This window comes from Saimiri boliviensis, chromosome 9 (genome assembly GCF_048565385.1).
Source record: "Saimiri boliviensis isolate mSaiBol1 chromosome 9, mSaiBol1.pri, whole genome shotgun sequence".
Classification (NCBI taxonomy): Eukaryota; Metazoa; Chordata; class Mammalia; order Primates; family Cebidae; genus Saimiri; species Saimiri boliviensis.
The window spans coordinates 95,849,056-95,875,832 of NC_133457.1; the positions used below are offsets into that span (position 1 = coordinate 95,849,056).

A 26,777-nucleotide genomic window follows, 5' to 3' on the forward strand; every position below is an offset into this window, starting at 1 on the left:
TTTAAGACTTGGTTCAGGCCGGGCGCGGTGGCTCAAGCCTGTAATCCCAGCACTTTGGGAGGCCGAGGCGGGTGGATCACGAGGTCGAGAGATCGAGACCATCCTGGTCATCATGGTGAAACTCCATCTCTACTAAAAATACAAAAGCTGAGGCAGGAGAATTGCTTGAACCCAGGAGGCGGAGGTTGCGGTGAGCCGAGATCGCGCCATTGCACTCCAGCCTGGGTAACAAGAGCAAAACTCCGTCTCAAAAAAAAAAAAAAAAAAGACTTGGTTCAAATGCCCAGTCCGCTGGGAGCCCTTCGATGGCAGAGACTGCTGCTGGCTTCTAACTCCCATTCTCCTCCTCTTTCATTCTAAGAATACTCCTGCATTCTGCAGCTTGGCACATTTTTTTAAAAAAAGAATACTCCATTTTTAGGCAATTGCAAGATTTCCAATAACTAGCTTAATGCTGTCCCACTAGTAGAGTGTGCATAACCTCCCTTGTGGTTAAACATGATCAGGTAATTATGATCTGGCCAATTAAATGTAAGTAGAAGCATTATATAGAACTCCTGGAGTGATTGTCAAGGGAAGGGGATGAAAACTCTTTAGCCCTTCCGTTAAGTTCATCTGTTTTAATTTTTTGTTTGTTTGTTTGTTTGTTTGAGATAGAGTCTCTCTCTGTCACCCAGGCTAAAGTGCAGTGCCACGATCTTGGCTCACTTCAGCCTCCTCCTCCTGGCTTCAAGCAACTCCCGTGCCTCAGCCTCCCGAATAGCTGGGACTATAGGTGAACACCACCATGCCCAGCTAATTTTTGTATTTTGGTAGAGATGGGGTTTCATCATTTTGGCCAGGCTGCTCTTGAACTCCTGACCTCAGGTGATCCTCCCTCTTTGACCTCTTAAAGTGTTGTGATTATAGCCATGAGCCACCGTGCGCAGCCTCTTTAAATTCATCTGTTTTAAGTCACTGTTATTTGGGGGTTTTCTGTTGCATGCAATCAGCCAAACCTAATCATAACTAATACATTGTTCTAGTTATCTATTGCTGCATAAACAGGAGCTCCCAAAGGAACTATTCTGTCATAGTCATTGATTCTGGGGATCAGGAGTTTTGACAGGACTTTGTGGGCATGGCTTGACTCTGCTCTGTGCTCTCATGGGCTCCAGCTGGGAAGACTTGATGGCTTAGTATGACTCAAGCAGCTGGGGACTATGATGATCTGGAGGGCTCTTCACTCACCTGTCTGGCACCTGGGATGAGATAACTAAAAGACTGGGTTCGGATGGCATTGCTGACATAAGCATCTACACATAGATCCTCCATGTGACTTGGGCTTCCTTACAATATGGCAGTCTCAGGACAGTCAGACTTGTCAAAAGTGGCTCAGAGCTCCCTCCTCAAGTGTTCCAATGAACAAGATGGAAGTTGTTTGGCTTCTTCCTTATTTCCTTTCTCTCTGATTTCGTCTACAATGTTTTACCTTAGTGTTTGGCTTCTTCTGACCTTGCCTCAGAAGTCATGCAGCATCAACCTTGCCTGCACCTGTCCTGAGCCAGCAGTTCTTTACACACCCAGCATCAGCATCAAGCAAGATGCACCTGGCAAAGTTGGAGCAGGCGTGGGCAGAGTGATGGTGGCCAGGCTCCGGCAGGAGCTACTGCTTCTGGCAGTGCTCCTATCAATGCAGGTTTATACAGCTCAAACAACTGTTGTAACACTTTTAAGTAACTTCTCCCAGAATAACTTGGCTGCCCCCAAGTCTAGCTAATGCCACCAGTAAGGCATTGGCAGTGTCCTGCAGTCAGCCAGTCTCCTCCCTCACTCCTCAGGGTCTCACTCTCTTCCACTTCTCTACTGTTAAAAGACTCAGGCTGGGTGGGCACTGTGGCTCACGCCTGTAATCCCAGCACTCTGGGAGGCCGAGGCAGGTGAATAACCTGAGGTCAGAAGTTTGAGACCAGCCTGGCCAACAACATGAAACCCCATCTCTACCAAAAATACAAAGAATTAGCTGGGCATGGTGGTGCATGCCTATAATCCCAGCTTCTTGGGAGGCTGAGGCAGAAGAATCACTTGAACCCAGGAGGTGGAGATTGCAGTGAGCCAGGATTGAACCATTGCAGTCCAGCCTGGGAAACATGAGTGAAACTCCCTCTCAAAACATAAAATAAAATACTCCGGGTGCGGTGGCTCACACCTGTAATCCCAGCACCTTGGGAGGCCAAGGTGGGTGGATCACGAGGTCAGAAGTTCAAGATCAGCCTAGCCAAGATGGTGAAACCCGGTCTCTAGTAAAAATACGAAAAAAAAATTAGCCAAGAATAGTGGCGTGCGCCTGTAATCCCAGATACTTGGAAGGCTGAGGCAGAGGATTACTTGAACCCAGGAGGTGGAGGTTGCAGGGAGCTGAGATCGAGCCACTGCACTCCAGCCAGGGTGACAGAGCAAGACTCCATCTCAAAAATAAATAAATAAAAATTATTAAAATTAATTAATAAAAGTGAAAACACTTGGGCCAATATCGGGCACGGTGTCTTCCCAACGTCCACACAGACACACACTGCACTAAAATGCAAGCTTCATGAATGCAAGGACGAACTTTTGCCTGTATTGTTCACCTGAGTGTCCCCAAAGCCTAGGACAGTTCTTGGCGTACTGAGGGACACTCAATAAATATTTAAGCAGTGAATAAACAATTGGATACCCGATAAATGCATGTATGAATAAACACATTCCTAGTTATTCGGAATATGAGGATCTGCGGAGAGTGGACAGCCTGGGACTGAGGAGACCGGCTGGGACTGGGAATGGGCATTTGGGTCGCATGCCCACTGCAGAGGTCCAGAGCCCCTGTCCGGACGCCCAGCAAGTTCCTTAGCAACCCGCCGCCAGCCCTCGGCCACCGCTAGAGGGCGAGCGGGCGGGGAGACGTGCGCGCGCGCGCGCGTACGTGGAAGCGTGTGTGCGCGCGTGCGCGGCGCGGGCTTGGGAAGGAGTACGTCACTTCCTGTTACCTTAGGGGAACGTGGCTTTCCCCGCACAGCCGTTGTCTCCGTCTGCGTCTCCGCTGCAGCAACCGGAGCTGAAGTCGGATCCCGAACGCACCCTAGCCATGGACTCGGCCGTCAGCGATCCGCATAACGGCAGCGCCGAGGCAGGCGGCCCCACCAACGGCACGACGCGGCCTCCTTCCACGCCCGAGGGCATCGCGCTGGCCTACGGAAGCCTTCTCCTCATGGCGCTGCTGCCCATCTTCTTCGGCGCCCTGCGCTCGGTACGCTGCGCCCGCGGCAAGGTAGGGTCACCGGGAAAACCGGGCACTTTGCACCCCCATACCGAACACGGCAGACATGGACCCTTCCTAGGCAGGACGGACACTGAGCCCTGATCACCACCGTTCCCTCCATCCCGGGCACACATTATGGGGCTGGCGTTTCCTGCGCACCGACCCCCGACCAGGGTATGACACCTTCTCCAATAGGAACTTGCTTTTGCTCCCGACCCGGACCCTGACAATTACCTCCCTGTGCATCATGCCGCGGCTGGGAACGCTGTCAGCCCGTCCCCAACTTTGAGTCGGCCACTGACTGTTCTGAGCCCGTTGGGCCCAAGTAGACCAGCCCCATCTATACCTGATGGATAGTGGTCCCGAGAACTTCCTGAATGGTGCAATCTCATGTCATCCCCGGTTAGAAACCCTGCCTCAGCCCACCCCAGGGCCCTTTCCACCATCCAGACCCATTCCTAGACTCTGACTCCTGTCTCACTGAAATATATGGCACCTTATGTGCTCACCTAGAGCCCCCACCCTTGGCCCTTGCCCCTGCCTCAAAAACAGTGGTCTCTCAGCCCCTGGTTTCTCACATCACTTTCTGGAACCACCCCAGTCGGCTAGCTCCTCAGAACCTGGCATCTTGGTGCCTCTACTTTCCAACCAGGTATGGACGTCTTACTTTGCTGGTCTCCTCTCTCTCACTACCATCCAACCTTGGACATGGCCTAGTCGAAACCCAGACCTTGTTCCTAACCTGTAACCCTTTTCCCAGCCAGCCTTTGACCCTATCTCAAAGTGGACTTTCTCCCCTACCCCCAGGACAACTCCCCCGACCAAACTGGGCCTGCCTACTGGGCCACTGTTGGCCCCTCTTGTGAGACTGGGCTAAACTCCATCCCTGGCCTTCCTCAGCATCTGTCCCATTGGATACCTAGGAGGTCTCCAGCACATTTCACCTTCTGCTTCCTCTTCCCTCTTTGCCGGCCCACTTCTTCCCTATATGAAGCCCTCTCCAGCCCGTTGTACCAATGGCTTCTCTTAATCTGCAGCTCCCCATGCTCCTCCCCGACCCAGACCTGAAGAAAAACCTCAGTGGAAGCTGTCTTGCCCAAAGAGGGCAGGCCAACAGAGCAGCTGCCACTTTTGAAACTGCTCAAGCTGAGGTTCTCAAAATACAACGCAACTTGAGCAGTGGCTGAGGCCTGCCACCTTCCTTCCCTAAGAGCAGGGAGCTCACTACTGGCTCTGTATGCGATCAGATGCAAAGGAAAGTAGTAGTCAGGCAGGGCTTAGGCTGAGAGACTCAAACATGACTCCATGTTCCTTTTGATTTGGCTTTTTCTAAGCAGAGTTCAGGTGATCTTAACCTTCTCTACTATGCCTGTCAGGTAGACACTTAGTGCAGAGAGAAGTTCTAAGATAAACCAGGACAGAGGAGGCAAAGGACAGCTGCTGTAAGGCTAGGCAGCTTGATCTGAGCTGCTCTCCAAACTGACTAATTCTCCCTGGCACCTTTCGTATGCGGATCACTAATCTCTGCAGAAAACACCTTCCAGACAACAGTATTTCCTGAACTTCCACCACTGTCAAGGTTAAGGGAGGATTCCTGTAAAGATGAGTAGATCTGGGCTGGGCGCGGTGGCTCAAGCCTGTAATCCCAGCACTTTGGGAGGCCGAGGCAGGTGGATCACGAGGTCAAGAGATCGAGACCATCCTGGTCAACATGGTGAAACCCCGTCTCTACTAAAAATACAAAAAATTAGCTGGGCATGGTGGCGCGTGCCTGTAATCCCAGCTACTCAGGAGGCTGAGGCAGGAGAATTGCCTGAACCCAGGAGGCGGAGGTTGCGGTGAGCCGAGATCGCGCCGTTGCACTCCAGCCTGGGTAACGAGCGAAACTCCGTCTCAAAAAAAAAAGATGAGTAGGTCAGGAGTTGGGTGAAAGCAAAATAACTAGATCTGGGATTATAATACAAGCAGTGCTGCAGGGTTGTGGGAGAAGGACTGAGCACATCTGGGACAGTGCAGGAAGGCTTGTGCTAGGGATAGGCCTGAGCCTTGATATACAGGTAGAATTTCAACCAGGAGAAGGCATTCTAAGCAGAAGGAACCAGGTAAGCAGAGAGAGATACGGAGGCAGGAGGCTATAGGGCAGTTCAGGAAATAGTGGCAGGTCTGGTGTGGCTGAAACAGAAGGTAAGAAAAAGCCTTAGCCTCTGAATACCTCTCCCAAGCATCTCCTGCAGGGCAGCAGGGTTTGGAGGACTGTATGAAATTACAAACAGGATCTGACCATTAAGAGCCTACCACCACCAATGACGCAGATGCTGTAAAACTTGCAAAAACCTTTACGCCCTTTGATGCTCACAGCAACTGAGGTGGCAGGCAGAGCCAGTTTCATTATCCTCATTGTGCAGAAAAAGAAACTGAGAGTGAAAGAAATGACTTCTGAAGATCACTCTGCCACTTAGGGGCAGAACCAGATATGCCTAGTTCTTTTCCAGGGCTCTCTTCCTGATACAGGTACCTCTAAAGACAAGCAGCATTGACCTAGGGGAAGGACAGGCCATATGACTCCCTTTCTACCCTGAGTCGTTTCCCTGATCATGTGGAGAGAGAAGAGTTAGTGTAGAAACCCAGTTTTGATTTCCCACCAGTGTTGGACCCCAAAGCCAGTGGAAGAGAGGGAATGTGAGGACAGAATTCTCCCCAGGGGTCAAGGTGTCCATAACAGGCAGGGAAAATTGGGAAACTGTGAGAGAAGGTGGAGTCTCCAGGAGTATGTTGTAAAGAAGTAGCATTGGGAGGAGCAGCTACTCAGAGCAGCACCCATCCCGGCAGAGGCCTACCTCCCAGACAGAAGCGAATCTGGCCCAGGCAGTAGCTACACATTGGATTGGTTTAAAGGGCCCAAAGCCAGCAGGACTGGGTGCCCCCTCTGGGCCGAGCTCTGGGCTGGGTACCAGGAGTTCCAGGACAACGAAGGCCAAGCCCTGCCCTCACTGAGTTCAGTCACCAAGGAGAAATAGACATGTGACTAGCCAAGACGATAGAGTTCTCATAGGCCTCCTGGAGGGGGCAGCGGTTGTCTTTGCGTGGATGGTGGGGAGTCCAACAGGCAGAACCACAAGATGTGAGAGGCAGTGAGGAGTGTGGTGTGAGCCCAGGAGAGGGGCTTGGATATAATGGCATGATGTTCAGGACCTGTGGCCTTTCTGAGGAAGAGAATCCTGAAAGCAGTGCAGCGGTTAATCACTATTGTTAGAAAAATACTATACACTTGTAAAAAAAAAATTCAAACAGTACAGAAGTATAAAGGAAAAGCCTCCTGGGCACTATTCCTTGGAACTATCCCAATTAGCTCTTGGGTGTGTAACCGTAACTTTTAAGAATTTTCTCTGTGTATATACAAACATTGTGTATGTGTCTGTGTATATAGACATACGTCTATTTATTTTATAAAAAGTGGATTATATTGTACATATTGTTTCTCAACTTGATAATTTTTTTCTTTAACAATTTGTTGGCCAGGTACAGTGGCTCATATCTGTAATCCCAGCACTTTGGGAGATCAAGGTGGGCAGATCACTTGAGGTCAGGAGTTTAAAACCATCCTGGCCAACATGGTGAGACCCTGTCTCTACCAAAAATACAAAAATTAGCTTTGCATGGTGGGGCATGAGTGTAATCCCAGCTACTCGGGAGGCTGAGGCACGAGAATCACTTGAACCCAAGAGGCAGAGGTTGCAGTGAGCCGAGATCGCACCACTGCACTCTAGCCTGGGCAACAGAGTGAAACTCCATCTCAAAAACAGTAATAATAATATGTTTTTGTTATAACCAGATGTGGTGGCATGCACCTGTAGTCCTAGCAGCTCTGGAGGTTGAGGTGGGAAGATAACTTGAGCCCAGGAGTTCAAGGCTTCAGTGAGCCCTGATTGCACCACTGGGCAACAGAGTGAGACCCTGTCTCAAAAAATACAGACATAAATATATGTCTATATGTAGCTCTACCTCATCTTTTATGGTGGGGAGGATAAGTAATGTCATGCCCATGGTACAGAATTCAAAAGGTACAAAGGGGTGCACAATGATTGTCTCCCTGACACCTCAGGGTGCCCCAGTTTCCTCCTCAGAGGCAGCCCCTATTTGTGTGTTTCTTAGAGAAAAGAATTTCTCATCCAGAGAGATTCTGTGTCTTTACAAATAAATAGGCATAAGCGCCGGGCGCGGTGGCTCACGCCTGTAATCCCAACACTTTGGGAGGCCGAGGCGGGTGGATCATGAGGTCAAGAGATCGAGACCATCCTGGTCAACATGGTGAAACCCCGTCTCTACTAAAAATACAAAAAAATTAGCTGGGCATGGTGGCACGTGCCTGTAATCCCAGCTACCAAGGAGGCTGAGGCAGGAGAATTGCCTGAACCCAGGAGGCGGAGGTTGCAGTGAGCCGAGATCGCGCCATTGCACTCCAGCCTGGGTAACAAGAGCAAAAGTCCGTCTCTAAATAAATAAATAGGCATAAGCTTTCCCTGGTTTTTGTTTTGGTTTTTGAGACCAAGTCTCACTCTGTTGCCTAGGCTGGAGTGCAATGGCACAATGTCAGCTTACTGCACCCTCCACCTCCCGGGTTTAAGGGATTCTTCCACCTTTGCCTCCCGAGTAGCTGGGATTGCAGGCACCTGCCATCATGCCTGGCTAATTTTTGCATTTTTGTAGAGATAGGGTTTCACCATGTTGGCCAAGCTGGTCCTGAACTCCTCACCTCAGATGATCCACCCACCTGTCTTCCAAAGTGCTGGCATTACAAGGTGGCCCCAGCAATGTATGTTTTAACAAGCCCATCTGGTGATTCCGATGCATGCTCAAATTTAGAACCACCAATTTAGAGTCCTCCACTGGTCATTCAGGTTATTTCAGCCTTTTGCTATTACAAACCATGCTGAAATTAGTATCTTTATACATTTTTATTTCACACTTGTCTGTGTATTTGTAGGTTTGTTGTTTTTTTTTTTTAAGATAGAGTCTCCCTCTGTCACCCAGGCTGGAGTGTAATCGCACCATCTCAGCTCACTGCAACCTGCCTCCCAGATTCAAGCAATTTACCTTCCTCAGCCTCTTGCGTAGCTGGGATTACAGGCACACACCACCACACCCAGCAAATTTTTGTATTTTTAGTGCAGATGGGGATTTGCCATGTTGTCCGGGCTGATCTCAAACTCTTGACCTCAGGTCATCTGCCCACCTCAGCCTTCCAAAGTGCTGGGGTTACAGGCCTGAACCACTGCTCCCAGTCCACACTTTTGATTGAGATAGATTTTACCATGTGATTCACTATAGAGGTTATATCAGTTTACTTCCCACCAGCAATAACCTTAATTCTTGTTTAATTGCTGTGGAGTAGTCTGTTCTCCAGAGGTGTTTTTGTTGTTGTTGTTGTTGTTGTTATTGTTTGCTTTTAGTTTTTGTTTGTTTGAGACAGTGTCTCACTCTCTTCTTCTGGGCCGGAGTGCAGTGGTGTGATACTGGCTCACTGCAACCTCCGCCTTCCGGGTACAAACAATTCTCATGCCTCAGCCTCCTGAGTAGCTGGAACTACAGGCACATGCTGCCACGCCCAGCTAATTTTGGTATTTCTAGTAGAGACGCGGTTTCACCATGTTGGCCAGGCTGGTCTCAAACTCCTGACCTCAAGTGATCTATCCACCTCAACCTCCCAAAGTGCTGGGATTATAGGCGTAAGCCACTGCACCCAGCCTCTCCAGAGGTTTTTAAGCAGGTATGTGATACAATCAGGTGTAGGCTTTAGAAAGAGCTCGTGGCAGCATGGGTGATAGGCCAGAGGGAGAAGTGTAAGGTTGGTGCAGGGGTTGTGAAGACAGCAGTGAGGGCCAAAGGATTGGGGTGGGAGGTTGGGTCAGGAAAGGTAACCATGGAGAGCTGAGTGACTGAATGGGGTGGTAAGGAGTAGAGACCCTGGGGTGTCCAGCTGGGGCAACAGTAACAGAATGGCCCATGAATTCCAGATCATTTCCAGGACATGGCCTACAAGCAGCCGTGCCAATGGCTTCCAGCAGGCATTTGTCCTCCCTTACTGCTTTTGTTTCCGCTCCGCTAACAACATCCAGAATGTCATTGGAAGCCACATTTACTTCTGCTGTTTGGGTCAGGTTTTTTCCCCCACTTGCTAATTGTGTCTTGTGTTGCAGGAGCTATTGCATTTATATACGTGCATCTGGTTAAAAAATGCCAATTGGTAGCTTTGCGCAGTGGCAGTATTGTAGCCAGGGAGATTTATCTGAGGCGCGATTACTGCTAATTGAAAACTTTTCCCAATACCCCGCCATGACAACTTGAAATATAGTCAGCATTGGCAATTTGTGGCAGTCTCTACAGAGACTGAATTTAAAAAAAAAAAAAAAAAAAGCCAATTGGATTGTTAAAGAATCCTAAAAACTTTTTAAATATTTTTGTAGCGACAAAGATTAGCTGTCCAGTTACCTTCAGGATTCTGTTCCTCAGAAAAGTTGCAGGCTTCCCAAGTATCTTCCTGTTATAACTTTCCTACAGAAATTTCCAGATAGGAAAGATAGAGGTCTTCTAGGAAACAGCTGCCAAGAGTTTGGGGTCTGGAACTGGACTGCGTCAGTTTGAATCCTGGCTCTGCCACTCACCAGCTTTGTGACACTACTAAGCAAGTTACTTCACCTCTCTAGGCCTCCACTTCCTCATTTGTAAAAGAGCTATTAAAAGTACCTGTTTTAGGCTGGGCGCGGTGGCTCAAGCCTGTAATCCCAGCACTTTGGGAGGCCGAGGCAGGTGGATCACGAGGTCGAGAGATCGAGACCAACCTGGTCAACATGGTGAAACCCCGTCTCTACTAAAAATACAAAAAATTAGCTGGGCATGGTGGCGCGTGCCTGTAATCCTAGCTACTCAGGAGGCTGAGGCAGGAGAATTGCCTGAACCCAGGAGGCGGAGGTTGCGGTGAGCCGAGATCGCGCCATTGCACTCCAGCCTGGGTAACAAGAGCGAAACTCCGTCTCAAAAAAAAAAAAGTACCTGCTTTGGCTGGGCACGGTGGCTCGCACCTGTAATCCCAGCACTTTGGGGGACCAGGGTGGGCAGATCACCTGAGGTCAGGAGTTCAAGACCAGCCTGGCTAACATGGTGAAAACCCGTTTCTCCTAAAAATACAAAAAAATTAGCCGGGCATGGTGGCGTGCATATGTAATCCCAGCTACTGAGGAGGCTGAGGCAGGAGAATGGCTTCAACCTGGAAGGTGAAGATTACAGTGAGCCAAGATCGCACCACAGCACTCCGGCTTGGGCAACAAGAGTGAAGCTCCATCTCAAAGAAAAAAAAAAAGTACCTGCTTTGTGGGGTTTTTATGGGGATGTAAACATGTAAAGTACCTAGAACAGTGCAGTAATGTTATCATGTTATCGTTATTACTATTATTGTCAGATTTTAGGTCTCCCATTCTTCTTCTTTTTTTTTTTTTTTTTTTTTTTTTTTTGAGAGAAAAAGTCTCACTTTGTTGCCCAGGCTGGAGTACAGTGGCACGATCACAGCTCATTGCACCATACCCAGTTAATTTTTGTGGATTTTTTTTCTTAATAGAGGTAGAGTTTCTCCATGTTGCCCATGCTGGTCTCAAACTGCTGGGCTTAAGCAGTCTGCCCACCTTGACCTCCCAGAGTGCTGGGATTACAGTCGGTCTCCTGTTCGGACTCAACATTGCAGCATGGGATATTTATAAGTCACTCACAAAGGAGACCATATTTCTCTGTGTGGTGGAGAGGATCTGTCCAACCTTGGTTTGTCACTGAATAAGATTAGGCTTCTTCCCACCCAGAGTGCTGGGCTGAATTGAAAGGAATACATGGAAATGAGCCATAATACTGGTTTGTAGGTGAAGCCACAAAATCCCGTGTATCCTTTTACGGCCCTGAGCCTCTGAATGTGTGTATCTTTCTGCCTGATAAGCACTTCCTTTCCTTGTACACAAAGCACACTCCTCAAGCTGGACATGGTGGCTCATGGCTATAATCCCAGCGCTTTGGGAGGCCTAGGTGGTTGGATCACCTGAGGTCAGGAGTTCAAGACCAGCCTGGCCAACATGGTGAAACCCCCATCTCTGCTAAAAATACAAAATTAGCCGGGCTCGGTGGCGCATGCCTGTAATCCCAGCTACTCCGGAGTCTAAGGCAGGAGAATCACTTGAACCCGGGAGGTGGAGGTTGCAGTGAGCCGAGAGCCGAGATCACTCCATTTCCCTCCAGCCTGGGCAAAAAGAGTGAAACTCCACTCAAAAAAAAAAAAAAAAAAAAGACTCCTCAACCTAGTCAGCATTTATCTGGCTCCTGCTGCATACCAGCCCATCAGACCCTGTGCTTGACCATCAAGGCCTTGCTTAAGTGGTAGCGGTACCTGCTCTCACCACCTCTGACCCCTTTACTTCTCTGCAGAAATAGTGTCTTGTTAGCCTTCTCTTGATCCCCTTGTGCATAATAATAGTACAAATGTTGTATGTAGTTTAAATGATGACTCAAGGCACAATGCTGAGTACTTCTAAAGCAGAAATCAGAATCCTCACAACTCATTTTACAGCTGAGGAAATCAAAGCTCGGAGAAAAAAAAAATCACTTTCCTGAGGTCCCACAGCTAGGAAGAAGTAGAGCTGGGAGTCCAAATGGGCTTCCTGACCTCAGAATGCCTTTGTAACTGCTGGTGTTCATACTGTCGGTCACACTGATATACGCATCTGTTGCGTCACATGTCACACTGCATTATAATACCCTGTTTGGGGTTTTGTTTTTTTGGAGCTCGAGTGCAGTGCTCGGTCTCAGCTCACTGCAACCTCCGCCTCCCAGGTTCAAGCGATTCTCCTGCCTCAACTGTCTCAGTAGCTGCGACCCAGGTGCACACCACCACCATCCAGCTAATTTTTGTATTTTTGTAGAGACAGGGTTTCACCATGTTGGTCTGGCTGGTCTCCAACTCCTGACTTCAGGTGATCTGCCCGCCCCAGTATCCCAAAGTGCTGGGATTACAGGCGTGAGCCACCAAGCACAGCCGGTTTTGCTTTGCATTCCATAAAATAGAATACATGTTCCCTGTAATGTTCTGTTTACATGTCAAGGTATTAGCCTATCTCCTGTGAATGCTTCAAGATCAGGAACTCATTTTTGTACACGTACTACTGCTACCCAGGAAATATACTGAATTTTTGGAGGTGCTCAGAGGGGATAAGGAACTTGCCCAAGTCCCACAGCACACTGCTGGCAAAAGCAGAAGCCAAGGGTTGGGAGAGAATAAGGAAGGAAGGAAACCGGACCTCTCATGTGGGTATTGCTCACCCACCCCACCCCCACCTCTTGGCAAAGCCACTCAAGTGACTCACAAGGAGCTGCCTCCAGTGGTATAATCCCAGCATTTTGGGAGGCCAAGGCAGGAGGATCAGTTGGTGCCAGCAGTTCAAGGCTGCAGTGAATTATGATCTTGCTACTGCACTCCAGGTTGGGCAACAGATAGAGACCCTGTCTGTTTTTTCTTTTTTTCTTTTTATTTTTCTTTAAAAAAAAAAAAAAGTCTGTTGGCACTTTCTTAAAATAAGTGAGGCTAGAGACAGTCCTCCTGTTTGACAGAGAAGTAAACCCAGTCACTCAGCAAGGCATTAACACAGCAAGGAATACCTTGGATACATTTTATGTGTAGCATTTTACTTATGTATGAACTGTATCTGTAGGAAGAATTCCCACACATGGAATTGCTTGGTCAAAGGGCATGTGCATTTGTGATTTTTTATATATTGCCTAGTTGCTTTTTTTTTTTTTTTTTTTTTGAGACGGAGTTTCGCTCCTGTTACCCAGGCTGGAGTGCAATGGCACAATCTTGGCTCACCGCAACCTCTGCCTCCTGGGTTCAGGCAATTCTCCTGTCTCAGCCTCCTGAATAGCTGGGATTACAGGCACGAGCCACCATGCCCAGCTAATTTTTTATATTTTTAGTAGAGACAGGGTTTCACCTTGTTGACCAAGATGGTCTCGATCTCTTGACCTTGTGATCCACCCGCCTTGGCCTCCCAAAGTGCTGGGATTACAGGCTTGAGCCACCGCGCCCGGCCCGCCTAGTTGCTTTCTACAGGAAGACCAATTGACTGCCATAGGCAGTGTGGGAGACTGCCTCTTTCCCCATAACCCCGCCAACTCAGTATGTTACCCAACGTGTGGATTCTTACCTTTCCGATAGATGAAAAACAGAGTCTCAGTGTGCTTCAGTTTGAGCTCTTAGTAAGAGTGAAAATAAACACTTTTTTTAATTATTAAGAGCCATTTGGGCCAGACGTGATGGCTGACGCCTGTAATCACAGCACTTTGGGAGGCTGAGGCAGGCAGATTACAAGGTCAAGAGATCAAGACCATCCTAGCCAACATGGTGAAACCCTATCTCTACTAAAAATAAAAAAATTAGCTGGGCATGGTTGCACGGGCCTATAGTCCCAGCTACTCAAGAGGCTGAGGTAGGAGAATCGCTTGAACCTGGGAGTCAGAGGTTGCAGTGAGCCAAGATTGCGCCACTGTACTCCAGCCTGGATGACAGACCAATACTCCATCTCAAAAAAAAAAAAAAAACGGCCGGGCACGGTGGCTCAAGCCTGTAATCCCAGCACTTTGGGAGGCCGAGGCGGGTGGATCACGAGGTCGAGAGATCGAGACCATCCTGGTCAACATGGTGAAACCCCGTCTCTACTAAAAATACAAAAAACTAGCTGGGCATGGTGGCTCGTGCCTGTAATCCCAGCTACTCAGGAGAGGCTGAGGCAGGAGAATTGCCTGAACCCAGGAGGCGGAGGTTGCGGTGAGCCGAGATCGCGCCATTGCACTCCAGCCTGGGTAACAAGAGCGAAACTCCGTCTCAAAAAAAAAAAAAAAAAAAAAAACGGAGCTATTTGTAATTCTTGTTCTGTGGCTCTTCTTTTTGTATATTTGAGCATGTGGAAATTTCAATTTAATGCATCCTGCCAAACTGCCCTCCCCAAAAGTCTGAACACGTTTGTACTCTAGGCCAGTGCTACGTATGTATTTCCTTTAGCCAGGCACAGTGGTGTGTGCCTGTAATCCCAGCTCCTTGGGAAGCTAAGGCAGGAGAATTACCTAAGCCCAGGATTTCAAATCTAGCCCACACCTCCCTTTCCTGGTAGTCATCTCATGGGCTTACTGCCCTCTGCCCCATCTCCTTCCCCTTTGCAACCTTCCACCTGGGACACTAAGGCCTCTCTGAGCCAGTCTTACCTTCTCCAGACACTCTCTGTCTTAGCAGATTTTTTATTGTTGGTTTTGTGAGCCAAAAAATTTGTGCATCTCCACGACTGAATGTGATCCCTTCTTCTAGGGATGCTGGTGCTTTTTTCTCAGGATGGACATGGTGATGATAGAATCTTGGACACTGTGATAAGCCTGTGGCTACTGTGGAAAGAACTTCACTTCAGCATGAGCAGGAGTCTAATCTGGTGCTAGGACTTTTGGTAGCCCTGATATAAAACAGTTGAGTAGGTTGTCCCAGTGGGGAAATCTGGAAGGGCTTCGTGTTAGTGACATTTGCTAGGCCCTTGAGGACTGTGAGGATTTTGCCTAGCAGAAAGAGGGGAGGTAGAGAGCACTGTGATCCTGGAAGCTTTTGACCCTGTTTGGAAATTTTTTCTTTTTCTTTTTGAAATGGATTCTTACTCTTGTCACCAGGCTGGAGTGCAGTGGCACAGTCTTGGCTCACTGCAGCCACTGTCTCCTGGGTTCAAGTGATTGTCCTGCCTCAGCCTCCTGAGCAGCTGGGACTACAGGCATGCACCACCACACCCAGGTAATTTTTTTATTTTTAGTAGAGATGGGGTTTCACCACATTGGCCAGGATGGTCCTGATCTCTTGACCTCATGATCCGCCTGCCTCAGCCTCCCAAAGTGCTGGGATTACAGGCATAAGCCGCTACACTCAGCCTGGAATACAAATTTATACCAAAAAAAAAGAAAAGAAATGTATACCAGTACTATACTATCATTAATAAATTTTCACTAGAAAGTTCTGGCTGGGGAGTTCAAGACCAACCTGACCAACATGGTAAAACTCCGTCTCTACTAAAAATACAAAAATTAGCCAGATGTGGTGGTGCACATATATAATAGCTACTCCGGAGGCTGAGGCAGGTGAATTGCTTGAACTCAGGAGGCAGAGGTTGCAGTGAGCTGAGACTGCGCCACTGCATTCCAGCCTGGGTAACAGAGCAAGACTTCGTCTCAAAAAAAAAAGAAAGAAAAGAAAAGAAAATTCTGCCCAGGTACAGTGGCTCATGACTGTAAGCCCTGTACTTTGTGACGATGAGGCGAGCAGGTCACCTGCAGCCAGGAGTGCAAGACCAGCCTGGCCAACATGGTGAAATCCTGTCTCTACAAAAAATACCAAAATTAGCCAGGTATGGTGACATGTACCTATAGTCCCAGCTACTCAAGAGCCTGAGGCACGAAAATTGAACCAGGAGGCAGAGGTTGCAGTGAGCCAAGATTGTGCCACTGCACTCCAACCTGGGCAACAGAGTGAGACTCCATCTCAAAAAAACAAAGAAAGTTCTTTGGCATAAATTCTATGAAGCTAATTTATTCCTATGTTGGTCTGCTACTCCATTTTCAATTATTTTTCATTTTTATAACTGAAATTATTTTGATTACATTCAGTTTTTTCATGTAAATATTTATCCTTCATCAGTTCTTTACCCACGTCACATTCTTGCCAACTATAGCATCTGCCATTATAAATTTAATTGTGGGCCAGGCGCGGTGGCTCAAGCCTGTAATCCCAGCACTTTGGGAGGCCGAGGCGGGTGGATCACGAGGTCGAGAGATCGAGACCATCCTGGTCAACATGGTGAAACCCCATCTCTACTAAAAATACAAAAAATTAGCTGGGCATGGTGGTGTGTGCCTGTAATCCCAGCTACTCAGGAGGCTGAGGCAGGAGAATTGCTTGAACCCAGGAGGCGGAGGTTGCGGTGAGCCGAGATAGCGCCATTGCACTCCAGCCTGGGTAACAAGAGCGAAACTCCGTCTCAAAAAAAAAAAAAAAAAAAAAAATTTAATTGTGGCTTTTATTTTTACCATTTTCAAGTCTGCCAGTCAAATATCTTAAATTTAAGTTTTGTTAAGATTTGCTTCTCTTCACAGTTGGTGTCTCCCTGTGTGCAGTTTCAGCCATTATCTGTCTTGTTGTTAATTTCAACTTATAATATTCATTACCTGCTGGATGAAAGAATAGTCATATTTCCCTCTTAGCTGATCCATTAGAAAATTGAAAACATTCTCTTCCAGAGGTCTGAAACTGCTGTGGCGTCACTGGTGTCCAGAATTTCTTCTGTCAGTTATTCCTTACTGGAATAGCCTCTGACATGCCCTTCTCCCCAGATGTGTCACACATGCCCTGGGTTCTCCTTGGTCTCTTGATCAGGTTCCAGATCCCCTCATGGCACAATGGCAGAATCAGCTGGGCATGGTGCTTCACACCTGTAATGCTAGTACTTTGGGAGGCCCAGGTGGATGAATCACTTGAGGTCAATTTGAGACCAGCCTAGCCAACATGGTGAAACTCCATCTCTACTAAAAATACAAAAATTAGTCATGCATGGTAGTGCGTGCCTATAGTCCCAGCTACTCAGGAAGCTGAGGCAGGAGAATCATTTGAACCCAGGAGGCAGAGGCTGCAGTGAGCCAAGATCACACTACTTCACTCCAGCCTGGGTGACAGAGCAAGACTCGGTCTCAAAACAAAATGGCAGGATCAGACCATCTTGCCCCAGGGTGAGGCAGGCAGCATCCCTATCCAAGGAAACAGCATTAGCAGAGCCTTGCAGGAACATCTGAGAACCCCTAAAGCACCTAACTGAACCAAAACAGAGGTGAGAAGGAAGCGAATGAGGTAGTGGGGCATCAGATTCCCACCAGTACCCAGCCCTGGAGGCCAGAACGCCAGCCGCGCTGAGTCTGTGCCATTCTCTCTTCTAGAATGCTTCGGACATGCCTGAAACGATCACCAGCCGGGACGCTGCCCGCTTCCCCATCATCGCCAGCTGCACACTCCTGGGGCTCTACCTCTTTTTCAAAGTAAGTCTTTTGCCACCTGTTGTGTCATTTGATTTAAATGACTTTATTTTTTTTTATTTTTTTATTTTCCCATCACAAGAGCCATGCATGTTCATTTATAGAAAATAAAAGAGTAGAGAAAAAGTAATAATTCACCCATAGACCTACCCAAAGACAACAACTGTTAGTGTTTGGGACCCTTTCTCACTAGTCTGTATTTCTTTTCTCCATGTAGCTTTTTGTTTTGTTTTTATGATACCAGTTTGGTTTCATTGTACCGTTTATGTTGGGATGGGGTATAGCTTGTGCTCAGACATACCTCTACCATACTAATCGCCTTTTTTTTTAATTTATCGAGGTTTATTTTCCCAATAAAAGTTACACAGGCTCAGTGTTGAAAACCTGGAAAACACAGAAAAGTAAAAAGGGGAAAACAGCAGTCATCCAAAACCCCACTACCAGAGACAGTCACAGTTTCCCTTCGGAGGTGTGTCCTTCCACTGTTTCTGCCTGTGCATGGTGTCTCTGTAGCTGTGACCACATGGTGTATTCAGTTTGTAGCTGCTTTTTTCACTTCACATTGATAACATCAAAGCATTTTCTCATGTTACTGCAAACTCTCCTTAGTTGTACTATTTTCTGGATTATAAAAGTAATAAATTCAGAAAAATCTAAAGAAAGCATATCAAGAGAGGGAAAAACAAATTCCACAACACAGAGGTAGTCATTAACATTTTGGCCTATCTCCTTTCGGGCTTTTTACTCATTTATTTTAGGACAGGATCTCACTCTGTCACCCAGGCTGGAGCACAATGGCACCATCACAGCTCACTGCAGCCTCAACCTCTTGAGCTCAAGAGATCCTCCCACCTCAGCCTCCTAAGTAGTTGAGACTATGGCCGCGTGTCACCACTACACCCAGCTAATTATTTCTTTTAGTAGAATCAAGATCTCGCTTTGTTACCCAGGCTGGTCTCAAACTCCTGGGTTCAAGTGACCCTTCCGGCTCTGCCTCCAAGAACTTAATCCTGCTAGGATTACAGGCATAAGCCACTGTATCTATCCTTTTCAGGCTTTTAATAAGCATATATTTAGCATTATTATAATCGTATTTTAACTATAATGTTAAATCTTTTATTGTTTTTGTTAGGTTTTTCTTTGTTTATTGGTTTGTTTATAGAGACAGGGTCTCACTCTTGCCCAGCCTGGCGTGCACCGGTGCAATCATGGTTCACTGCAGCCTCAACTCCTGGACTCAAGTAGAAGACTGGCTGATTTTTTTTTTTATTATTTTTTCGGGGGGAGACAGAGTCTTGCCCTGTCGCCCAGGCTGGGTTGCAATGTCGTGATCTCGGCTCATTGCAACCTCTGCCTCCCAAGTTCAAGCGATTCGCCTGCCTCAGCCTCCTGAATAGCTGGGATTACAGGCACACCCTACTATGCCTGGCTAATTTTTGTATTTTTAGTAGAGACAGGGGTTTCACCATGTTGGTTAGGCTGGTCTTGAACTCCTGACCTCATGATGTGCACTTCAATCTGGCGACAGAGCACGACTCTATCTCCCAAAAAAAAAAAAAAAAAACTGCAAAAAATTAGCCCAGCATGGTGGCACACACCTGTAGTCCCAGCTACTCAAGAGGCTGAGGCAAGAAAATCAGTTGAACCCAGGAGTGACCCAATATCGCACCACTGCACTCCATCCTGAGCAACAGAGTGAGACTGTCTCAACAAAAAAATTATATATATAAATATATATATAATTTGTATACATGTAGGCCTGTCGCAGTGGCTCACCTGTTAACCTAGCACTTTGGGTGGCTAAAGTGGGAGGATCACTTGAGCTCAGGAGTTAGAGACTAGCGTGGGCAACAGTGAGACCCCATCTCATTCATAAGTAAATAAATAAACTGACTGGGCGTGGTGTCTTATGCCTCTAATCCCAGCACTTTGGGGACCTGAGGCGAGCAGATCATGAGGTCAGGAGTTCGAGTCCAGCCTGACCAACATGATGAAACCCTGTCTCTACTAAAAACACAAAAATTAGCCAAGTCATGGTGGTATGCACCTGTAATCCCAGCTACTCAGGAGGCAGGGGCAGGAGAATCACTTGAATCACTGTCACCCAGGTTGGAATGCAGTGGCATGATCTTGGCTCACTGCAACATCCGCCTCCCAGATTCAAGCGATTTTCCTGCCTCAGCCTCCCAAGTTGCTGGGACTATAGACATACATCATCACACCCAGCCAGAAATCCTCTTTTTTTTGTTGTTTTTTGTTTTGTTTTTTGAGACAGAGTCTCTCTGTCACCCAGGCTGGCGTACAGTGGCACGATCTCGGCTCACTGCAATTTCTGCTTCCCAAGGTTCAAGCAGTTCTCCCAAGGTTCAGGCAATTCTCAACCAGCCTGGGCAACATAGCAAGACCCCCTTTCTTTCTGTAGGACCTGTGAGTGTAATAAATCCTTTAATTTCTCCTCCCTCAGCCTCCTGAGAAATGCTCTTTTTAGTAGTTGCAGGATATTCCCACAAGCAACCAGCCTGGGCAACATAGCAAGACCCCATCTCCACAAAAAATTTAAAAATTAGCCAGACGTGGTAGTACAGGCTTATACTCCCAGCTACTCAGGAGGTTGAGGCTGAAGGATGACATGAGCCCAGGAGTTCAAGGCTATGGCGAGCTATGACCACACCACTGCACTCCAGCCTTGACACGAATGTGACCCTGACAATAAAAGAGGAAGAATATCCCCTACAAGCAGATACAGCATAGTTGACTTACAGCATCCCCTGCGTTTAAAACAGAAAATGTAATTCTGATTTTTACTCTAAGAAATATGAGTGCATTAAGTAACATTGACTATTCACAGATTTTTTTTTTTTCTTTTTTCCTGGACTTCGGGTGAAGACCTGAATTTATCAAATGCCTTGGTTCATAGCATTCCATCCTCAATCCATGCCAGGCACCCCTACTTTGTCTTTTTTTTTTCCTCCCCCTTCACTCCCAATATCCACCTCCATTTCCCACCTTCATTTCTCTCTCTACCAAAGCCAGCTGCTTTAATGCATTTGACTTCTGTCCTTTGATGTGTATGTTTCTTATCAAATATGTAGTGTTGGTGTATCTGTGCGTATGAGTGAGAATTGCGTTTCCATAAATAGAACTGTGCATTGTATCTCCCTCTGTTTCCTTTTCTGCTCCTTGTACTTTAAGATCTCTCTGTGGCTCTGTATACATCCAGCCCATTGCTTCTGCCTTTGCTTTTGGCAGATAGTTATGAAGTCCTGAGAGACCTTCTAACATTTTTAGTATTTAGGATTCTTTCCTTAGACCAGATGCTCCCAAAGGAATTTCTGGCAGCAGTGGGTGTGAGCACTCTTATTTAAGGCACTGGCTTCCTGTTGCTCAGCCTTTCCTCCTCTCTGGGCAGGTAAGCCTCAGTCTGCCTCGTGCCAGAAGCACAGAGTATACCTCTTCCTCATGCCTCCAGAGTGTCCCCAATAAGATTTCTGAAAGGCAGCTGCCTAGACAACACAACCACTGGGCTCCTCCTAGACTCCCCACCAACATCTGGCTGGTTGGTTTGCTTAACAGAAAAATAGCCCACCACAGTGGCTCTCCCTCAGCCCTTTTCCTCCCCAACTCCTGGTTGGGGCACTGGAGTTTATAACTACATTGTACATTTTTAAAACTTCAGGGCTGGGCATGGTGGCTCATGCCTATAATCCCAGCACTTTGGGAGGCTGAGGTGGGCAGATCACCTGAGGTCAGGAGTTTGAGACCAGCATGGCCAACATGGTGAAACCTGTCTGTACTAAAAATACAAAAATTAGCTGGACATGGTGGCGCATGCCTGTAGTCCCACCTACTTGGGAGGCTGAGGTAGAAAAATCACTTGAACCCGGGAGGCGGAGGTTGTGGTGAGCCAAGAATGCACCACTACACTCCAGCCTGGGTGATAGAGTAAGACTCCGTCTCAAAAAAAAGATAACAAAAAAAAAACTTCATATTTTCCTGATGCCTCAACATCCCACAAACAGGCTATGAACACTTTGCCCAGGTGAACAGGTGCCGGTGTGATAAGGCTGGACCCTCCCACAAGTTCCCCATCTCACCCTCCTCTACTGTGACCTAGTGACATTCAGACACATGAGTGAGATTCCCTTTTGCTATGTCTTCCACCCTGAGCCCCAAAGAAGGCACTTACCCATGGCTTTCCTTCTGTAGGACTTGTGAGTATAATAAATCCTTTCATTTCATATGCCTGTCTCTCAAGGACGTTCACTCTGAGTTTATAATGATCCCGGCCTCATCACCAATTGTGTTGTAAAAAGGAAGTCCCCTTTGTGAGGTTTTTTTTTTGTTTTTAGAGACAGGGTCTTATCCTTTCACCCAGACTGGAGTCCAGTGATGTGATCATGGTTCACGGTAACTTTAAACTCTCAGGCTCAGGTGATCCTCTCACCTCAGCCCCCTGAGTAGCTGGGACTACAGGCATGTGCCACCACACTGGCCGAAATTTCCTTTATTTTTTATAGTGATGGGATCTTACTTTGTTGCCCATGCTGGTCTTGAACTCCTGGCCTCAAACAATCCTCCACCTTGGCCTCCTAAAGTGCTGGGATTACAGGAATGAGCCACTGCATCCAGCCCCCTTTATGACATCTTTAAAGATCACTCCAACACAGGCACAGAAACTATGCTCAGAGAGGCCTATGAAATTACAGGGTTTACTATACTCCCATGTTTAGAGAAGCAGGTATGCATGCCACACAGGGGGCCATGTGGGAGGTGCTCCCAGGAAGCCACTCAACCAAGCAGGTAGGGAGAAGCGGGCAGGACAGAGGGAGGAAAGGAGAAGGGAAGACCACAGAAGAGGACCAGAGGCTGGGTGTCATGGCTCAATGCCAGTAATCCCAGTACTTTGGGAGGCCAGGCAGGCAGATTGTTTGAGCCGAGGAGTTCAAGATCAGCCTGGCCAACATGGTGAAACCCTGTCTCTACAAAAAATAGGAAAATTAGCCAGGTGTGGTGGTACACACCTGTAGTCCCAACTACTTGGGGGGCTGAGGCAGGAGGATCGCTTGAACCCTGGAGGTCGAGGCTGCACTAAGCCAAGATCGGACCACTATACTCCAGCCAGGACAATGAAGTAAGACCCTGTTTCAAAAAAGAAGAGGGCCAGAAGGAGAACCTGGGCAGAGTGTTCGTAGCCCGTTGGTGGGGACGTCGAGGCATCTGTAAAGTGTGTTTTTTAAGTAAGTTTTAAATTTTTATAATGCAGTAACATTTACACAAAATTATAGCATATACTTTATCCAACCATATTTAAAATGGATTCCTTTGAGGCAACTCAAAAAGTTAAATCCAACAGCGTAAGAAATAGAGTTAAAGGAGAAAATTAAAATAGGATAAAACAAACCTTGGGTGAGGACCACACCCATACTTCATGCTCTAAAGCCTTGTACTCTTGCTAGAAATGGGCTTAGTTGTGGCTCTGACTTTTTAGCAGCCAAAGCACAAAGGAAAATGAGACCTGGTGCTCAGTCCACATAGGTTACAGTGAAACCAACCAGAAGCTCAGGGTATGGCTTGAGAGCAGTTTGCCCCAAGGGCTCACACTGAAAGAATGCAATGCAAGAGGTATGCCACATCTTCAAAATAAAGCACAATCCATATGCCTACAAAATCTGCTCATAGGTCTTTTTCTAGTAGCACTGACATTATGGACCACCAATTTGCCCTTCCATTCATTCTGTATTTATTGAGAGCCTGCTACAGCAGGCCCTATGCTGGGTACTGGGGATACTGAAGTGAGAAAAACAGCTGACCATCACTGTCCTCAAGAAGCATCTTCTTAAGTGGTAGAGACAGACACCAATCACATAGATAGATGTGAAGTTACAGCTCCATGAAGTGCTTCCATGCTTCCAGGAAAGCATGGAAGAACCAGCTTAGGGTGAACCTCCACCCAGGGTGAAGCTTCTGCCCAAGCCCCTTATCCATGACAACAGCACCTGCATCGACCTAGCAGCCGAAACCCCGGGAGTCATCGTTTTCCCTGCCCCCTCAAGCCCTCGTTTCTAGCGCCTTCACACATCTTGCAGCTCCGGAGGCCAGATGTGGTGGGCCACGCCTGTAATCCCAGCACTTTGGGAGGCCCAGGTGGGTGGATCACCTGAAGTCAGGAGTCCGAGACCAGCCTGACCAACACAGTGAACCCCTTTCTCTACTAAAAATACAAAATTAGTCGGGCATGGTGGTGCATGCCTGTAATCCAAGCTACTTGGGCGGGTGATGCAGGAGAATCCTTGAACCCAGGAGGTAGAGGTTACAGTGAGCCAAGATTGCACCATTGTACTCCAGCCTGGAAAGTAAGAGTTAAACTCCATCTCCATCTTGGATGGGTGAAAAAAAGCAGAACAGATTTGGAATCGTTCCACTGCTCAACTTCCCCACCATCCCTCTCTCCTGCTCCCTGCTTCTGCTCTTGCCCTGTAGGGTCTGTCTTCTACACAGCAGCAGAGGGGTCCTCTCATGCTGTCTGATCATGTCAAACTCTGCCCTCAGCATTCTGTCTCGCAGGCAGATCTAAAGACTTCCCCATGGCACTGCAGGGTCTGGCTCCCTCTTCCCTCCCATCCTCTCTCCTGACACTGTCCCCATGCTCCCTTAGCTCTGGGTTCTCAGGCCGTCTGTAGTCCCTGCACACATTAACATGCACCCACCTCAGGACCTTTGCAGCTGCTCTCTTCGTTTATGACTCTGCTCCTTTGTCCTCTCCAGAGCCTTTCCTGACCACCTGTCTAAAATAGCAGCTCTCCCCCTTCATTCTCTGTCTCCCTGCCTTGGTTTGCTTCTCTTAGTGCCCATTACCACCTGACAGTATATTATTTGTAACTTTTTTTCAAGATTCTTTCTCCTTCACTGGCCCGTGAGCTCTAGGGGAGCAGCAACTTTGCCTGATTCCTTGCTGAATCACCAGTGCCCTGCACATAGTAGGCAATCAGTCAGTAGGGGCTGAATTACTGAGGGGTTGATTGTGTCATGGAAACTATTTGAGCAAATCTTCTCTGATCTGGAAGCTAAAGAAGGCTGAGTAGGGGTGGCCTTGGTGAAGAGAGGAGAGAGGAGAAAATCTCAGGCAGCAGGAGAGCTTGAACGTGGCTGCCTATGGGTGGACATGTAGCACACACATCGCACTGCAGAAAGGCCAGTGTGGCTGCAGCGTGCAGAGTGAGAACATGTGTGAGCCCAGGCTCAGGAGACCTGTGGTGGCCACCATGAGGGCAAGAGGCCAACAGGTGGATGTGAGCTTTCAGTTTATGAAAGCAGAGGGTAGCTACGGAGTGGCTTCCAGCAAGGGAGTGACATGATCTGGCTGATGTTCAGCAGATTCAAAAACAGCCCTGCTTGAGAGAGGCCAGGTTCCCTACACCCCACGCAACAGCACATTTTTCCCTCCCAGTTAGAGATCTTCGTAGTAACACACTCGGCAGCAATGCAGCAAACATGGTGCACGTGATATAACATTTCCAAACTCTAGAATTAACACATGACCGTTGACTGGAGCATTGTGACAGAATATTTCTCAGTTTCACCTAACAATAAAAAGACCAAGAAGCAACTGCCAGGAATTCTGTCATAGCTTTAGCCACTATTGCAAGAGGAGTCATTAGAAAGCAGGATGTGGAAAATGGAGTGGGACAGATGTCTTGTAACTAGCATGCTTGGGGCGTGGATGGCCACTCTGTAGAGGCTTCTTGGATCATTAAACAGGGAGAAGAAAATGTAGAAGAGTAAGTTCTGAGGTTCCAACAGCTCTCTTGGGGCTCTGTACTGAAGACTCCCCCATCCCTTCAGAACCCCTGTGCAGCATTCTGAGCACAAACATAATTGCCTCTCTCCAGATAATGGAGACACTAAACATAAACCTACAGACCCCTTTGCAAGCTACATCTGAGGGCTTGAGCTTTCTCCCTTCTCCCCTACAGCTGCAGAAACTAGAATACCACTAGTATTGTCTGAGACTTCCTGACTGCCTCCCAACTCAAGAAGGGTGAAACAAACCTTTCCAGAAGAGAAGCAGGGATTCTGGTTTCCTCGCAGCCACTGGCAACCCTAACTTCCTGTTTCTCTTTGTATTTCTGCCTCAGATATTCTCCCAGGAGTACATCAACCTCTTGCTGTCCATGTATTTCTTCGTGCTGGGAATCCTGGCCCTGTCCCACACCATCAGGTCAGAAGGCATCTCTCTGCAACATTTGAAGCAGCTTTATCGGGAGCCAGTACAGGGTCTTGGATGAGAACATGACTTTTGGCATCATTCAGAGCCAGATTTGAATCCTGGCTATAAAACTCAAGGGACTCTTTCCCCTGCACACTATAGATGACTAGGACAAGAATAACCTCTCTGGGCCAGTTTCCTTATAGGAATGATGAGAATCTGGTGGCTGTTTCCACCACCACAGCTTTGGGAAAGTGATTTGTGAGCAGTAACGTCATGTTAGTTGGGATAGTACTCAGATGAGTAACACCATTACCACCTGCCGACGTTGTGGTCTAGCTGTGTACTAAGCACCATGCTGGGCTCCTCACACATGATGTTGCTTCATAAGGAGCCAGAGGCAGCACAGTGAGAAGTTAGGAGTACGGGCTCTGGAATTTGACTACCTGACTTTGAGTCTAGACACTGCCACTTAATAGCTCTGTGATCTTGGGCACGTTACTTAATCTCTCTGGCCTCAATTTCCTCATGAATGTGGAGAAAAATAATAGTACCCTTCCCTTGGGGTCATGTGGAAAGCTTTTAGCACAGTATCTGGCGATTTAAAGTGTTCAATAACTATTAGCTGTTGACTATTAGCTATTACTGTTATCTGTGTTAACTTGCCAGACAACTGTAAATGGGTCGCTTTGGCTTTCTTTCACTTGTATAATAGTCAGGGAAACTGAAGCCCAGAGAGGTTAAGAAATTTGCTAGGATCACACCGCTGATAAGCCGCAGAGCCAGGATTCAAACTGTGGTGTGGCTTCAGAGCCCATCCTCTTCCCACTGCTGTCCTAACTCAAATTGTCACACACTCATGTCTTTTCAGTGGTATAGGCCAGTTCATTAGAGGGGGCTGCTATTTTTATTTTGGACAGGCCAGTTGTCCACTCTGCGGGACTATCCCACACATTAAACAGTTGGCATCCTTGCCCTGCTTACCAAATGGGAGTTGCACACCAGTCTTCTCCAGCTTGTGACTATAAAGATGTCCCAGTATGTTTCTGTCTGCCCCCTTGAAGTGGTGCAGCCTCAGGTTGAGAACCACTGGTAGACCAAGAAGTGGCCAGGGAAAGTTCCCAGAAGGAAGGAACTCAACTTGAACTTAGCTTTCTTTGA

General features: G+C 47.6%; 1 protein-coding gene and 1 non-coding gene across 4 annotated transcripts in view; both read left to right on the forward strand.

Moving 5' to 3' along the window:
• The first annotated feature begins 2,974 nt into the window (after positions 1-2,974).
• HM13 (histocompatibility minor 13) overlaps positions 2,975-26,777 on the forward strand; it is a 56,163-nt gene continuing 32,360 nt past the window's right edge. For 2 of the 3 annotated variants that reach the window (XR_746584.3, XM_003940996.4), the window contains exons 1-3: positions 2,975-3,286; positions 17,315-17,413; positions 25,546-25,628. Coding sequence is in view for 2 of the 3 variants with exons in the window: in XM_003940996.4 (XP_003941045.1) it covers positions 3,104-3,286; positions 17,315-17,413; positions 25,546-25,628 (365 nt within the window). In the remaining variant the exon portion in view is untranslated. The remainder of the gene's footprint in view (positions 3,287-17,314; positions 17,414-25,545; positions 25,629-26,777) is intronic. The other variant, XM_003940995.4, reaches the window with a different exon arrangement.
• On the forward strand, positions 9,524-9,664 carry LOC120368036 (U4 spliceosomal RNA). Its single transcript, XR_005582258.2, has one exon. It is a non-coding gene; the product is annotated as a U4 spliceosomal RNA (small nuclear RNA).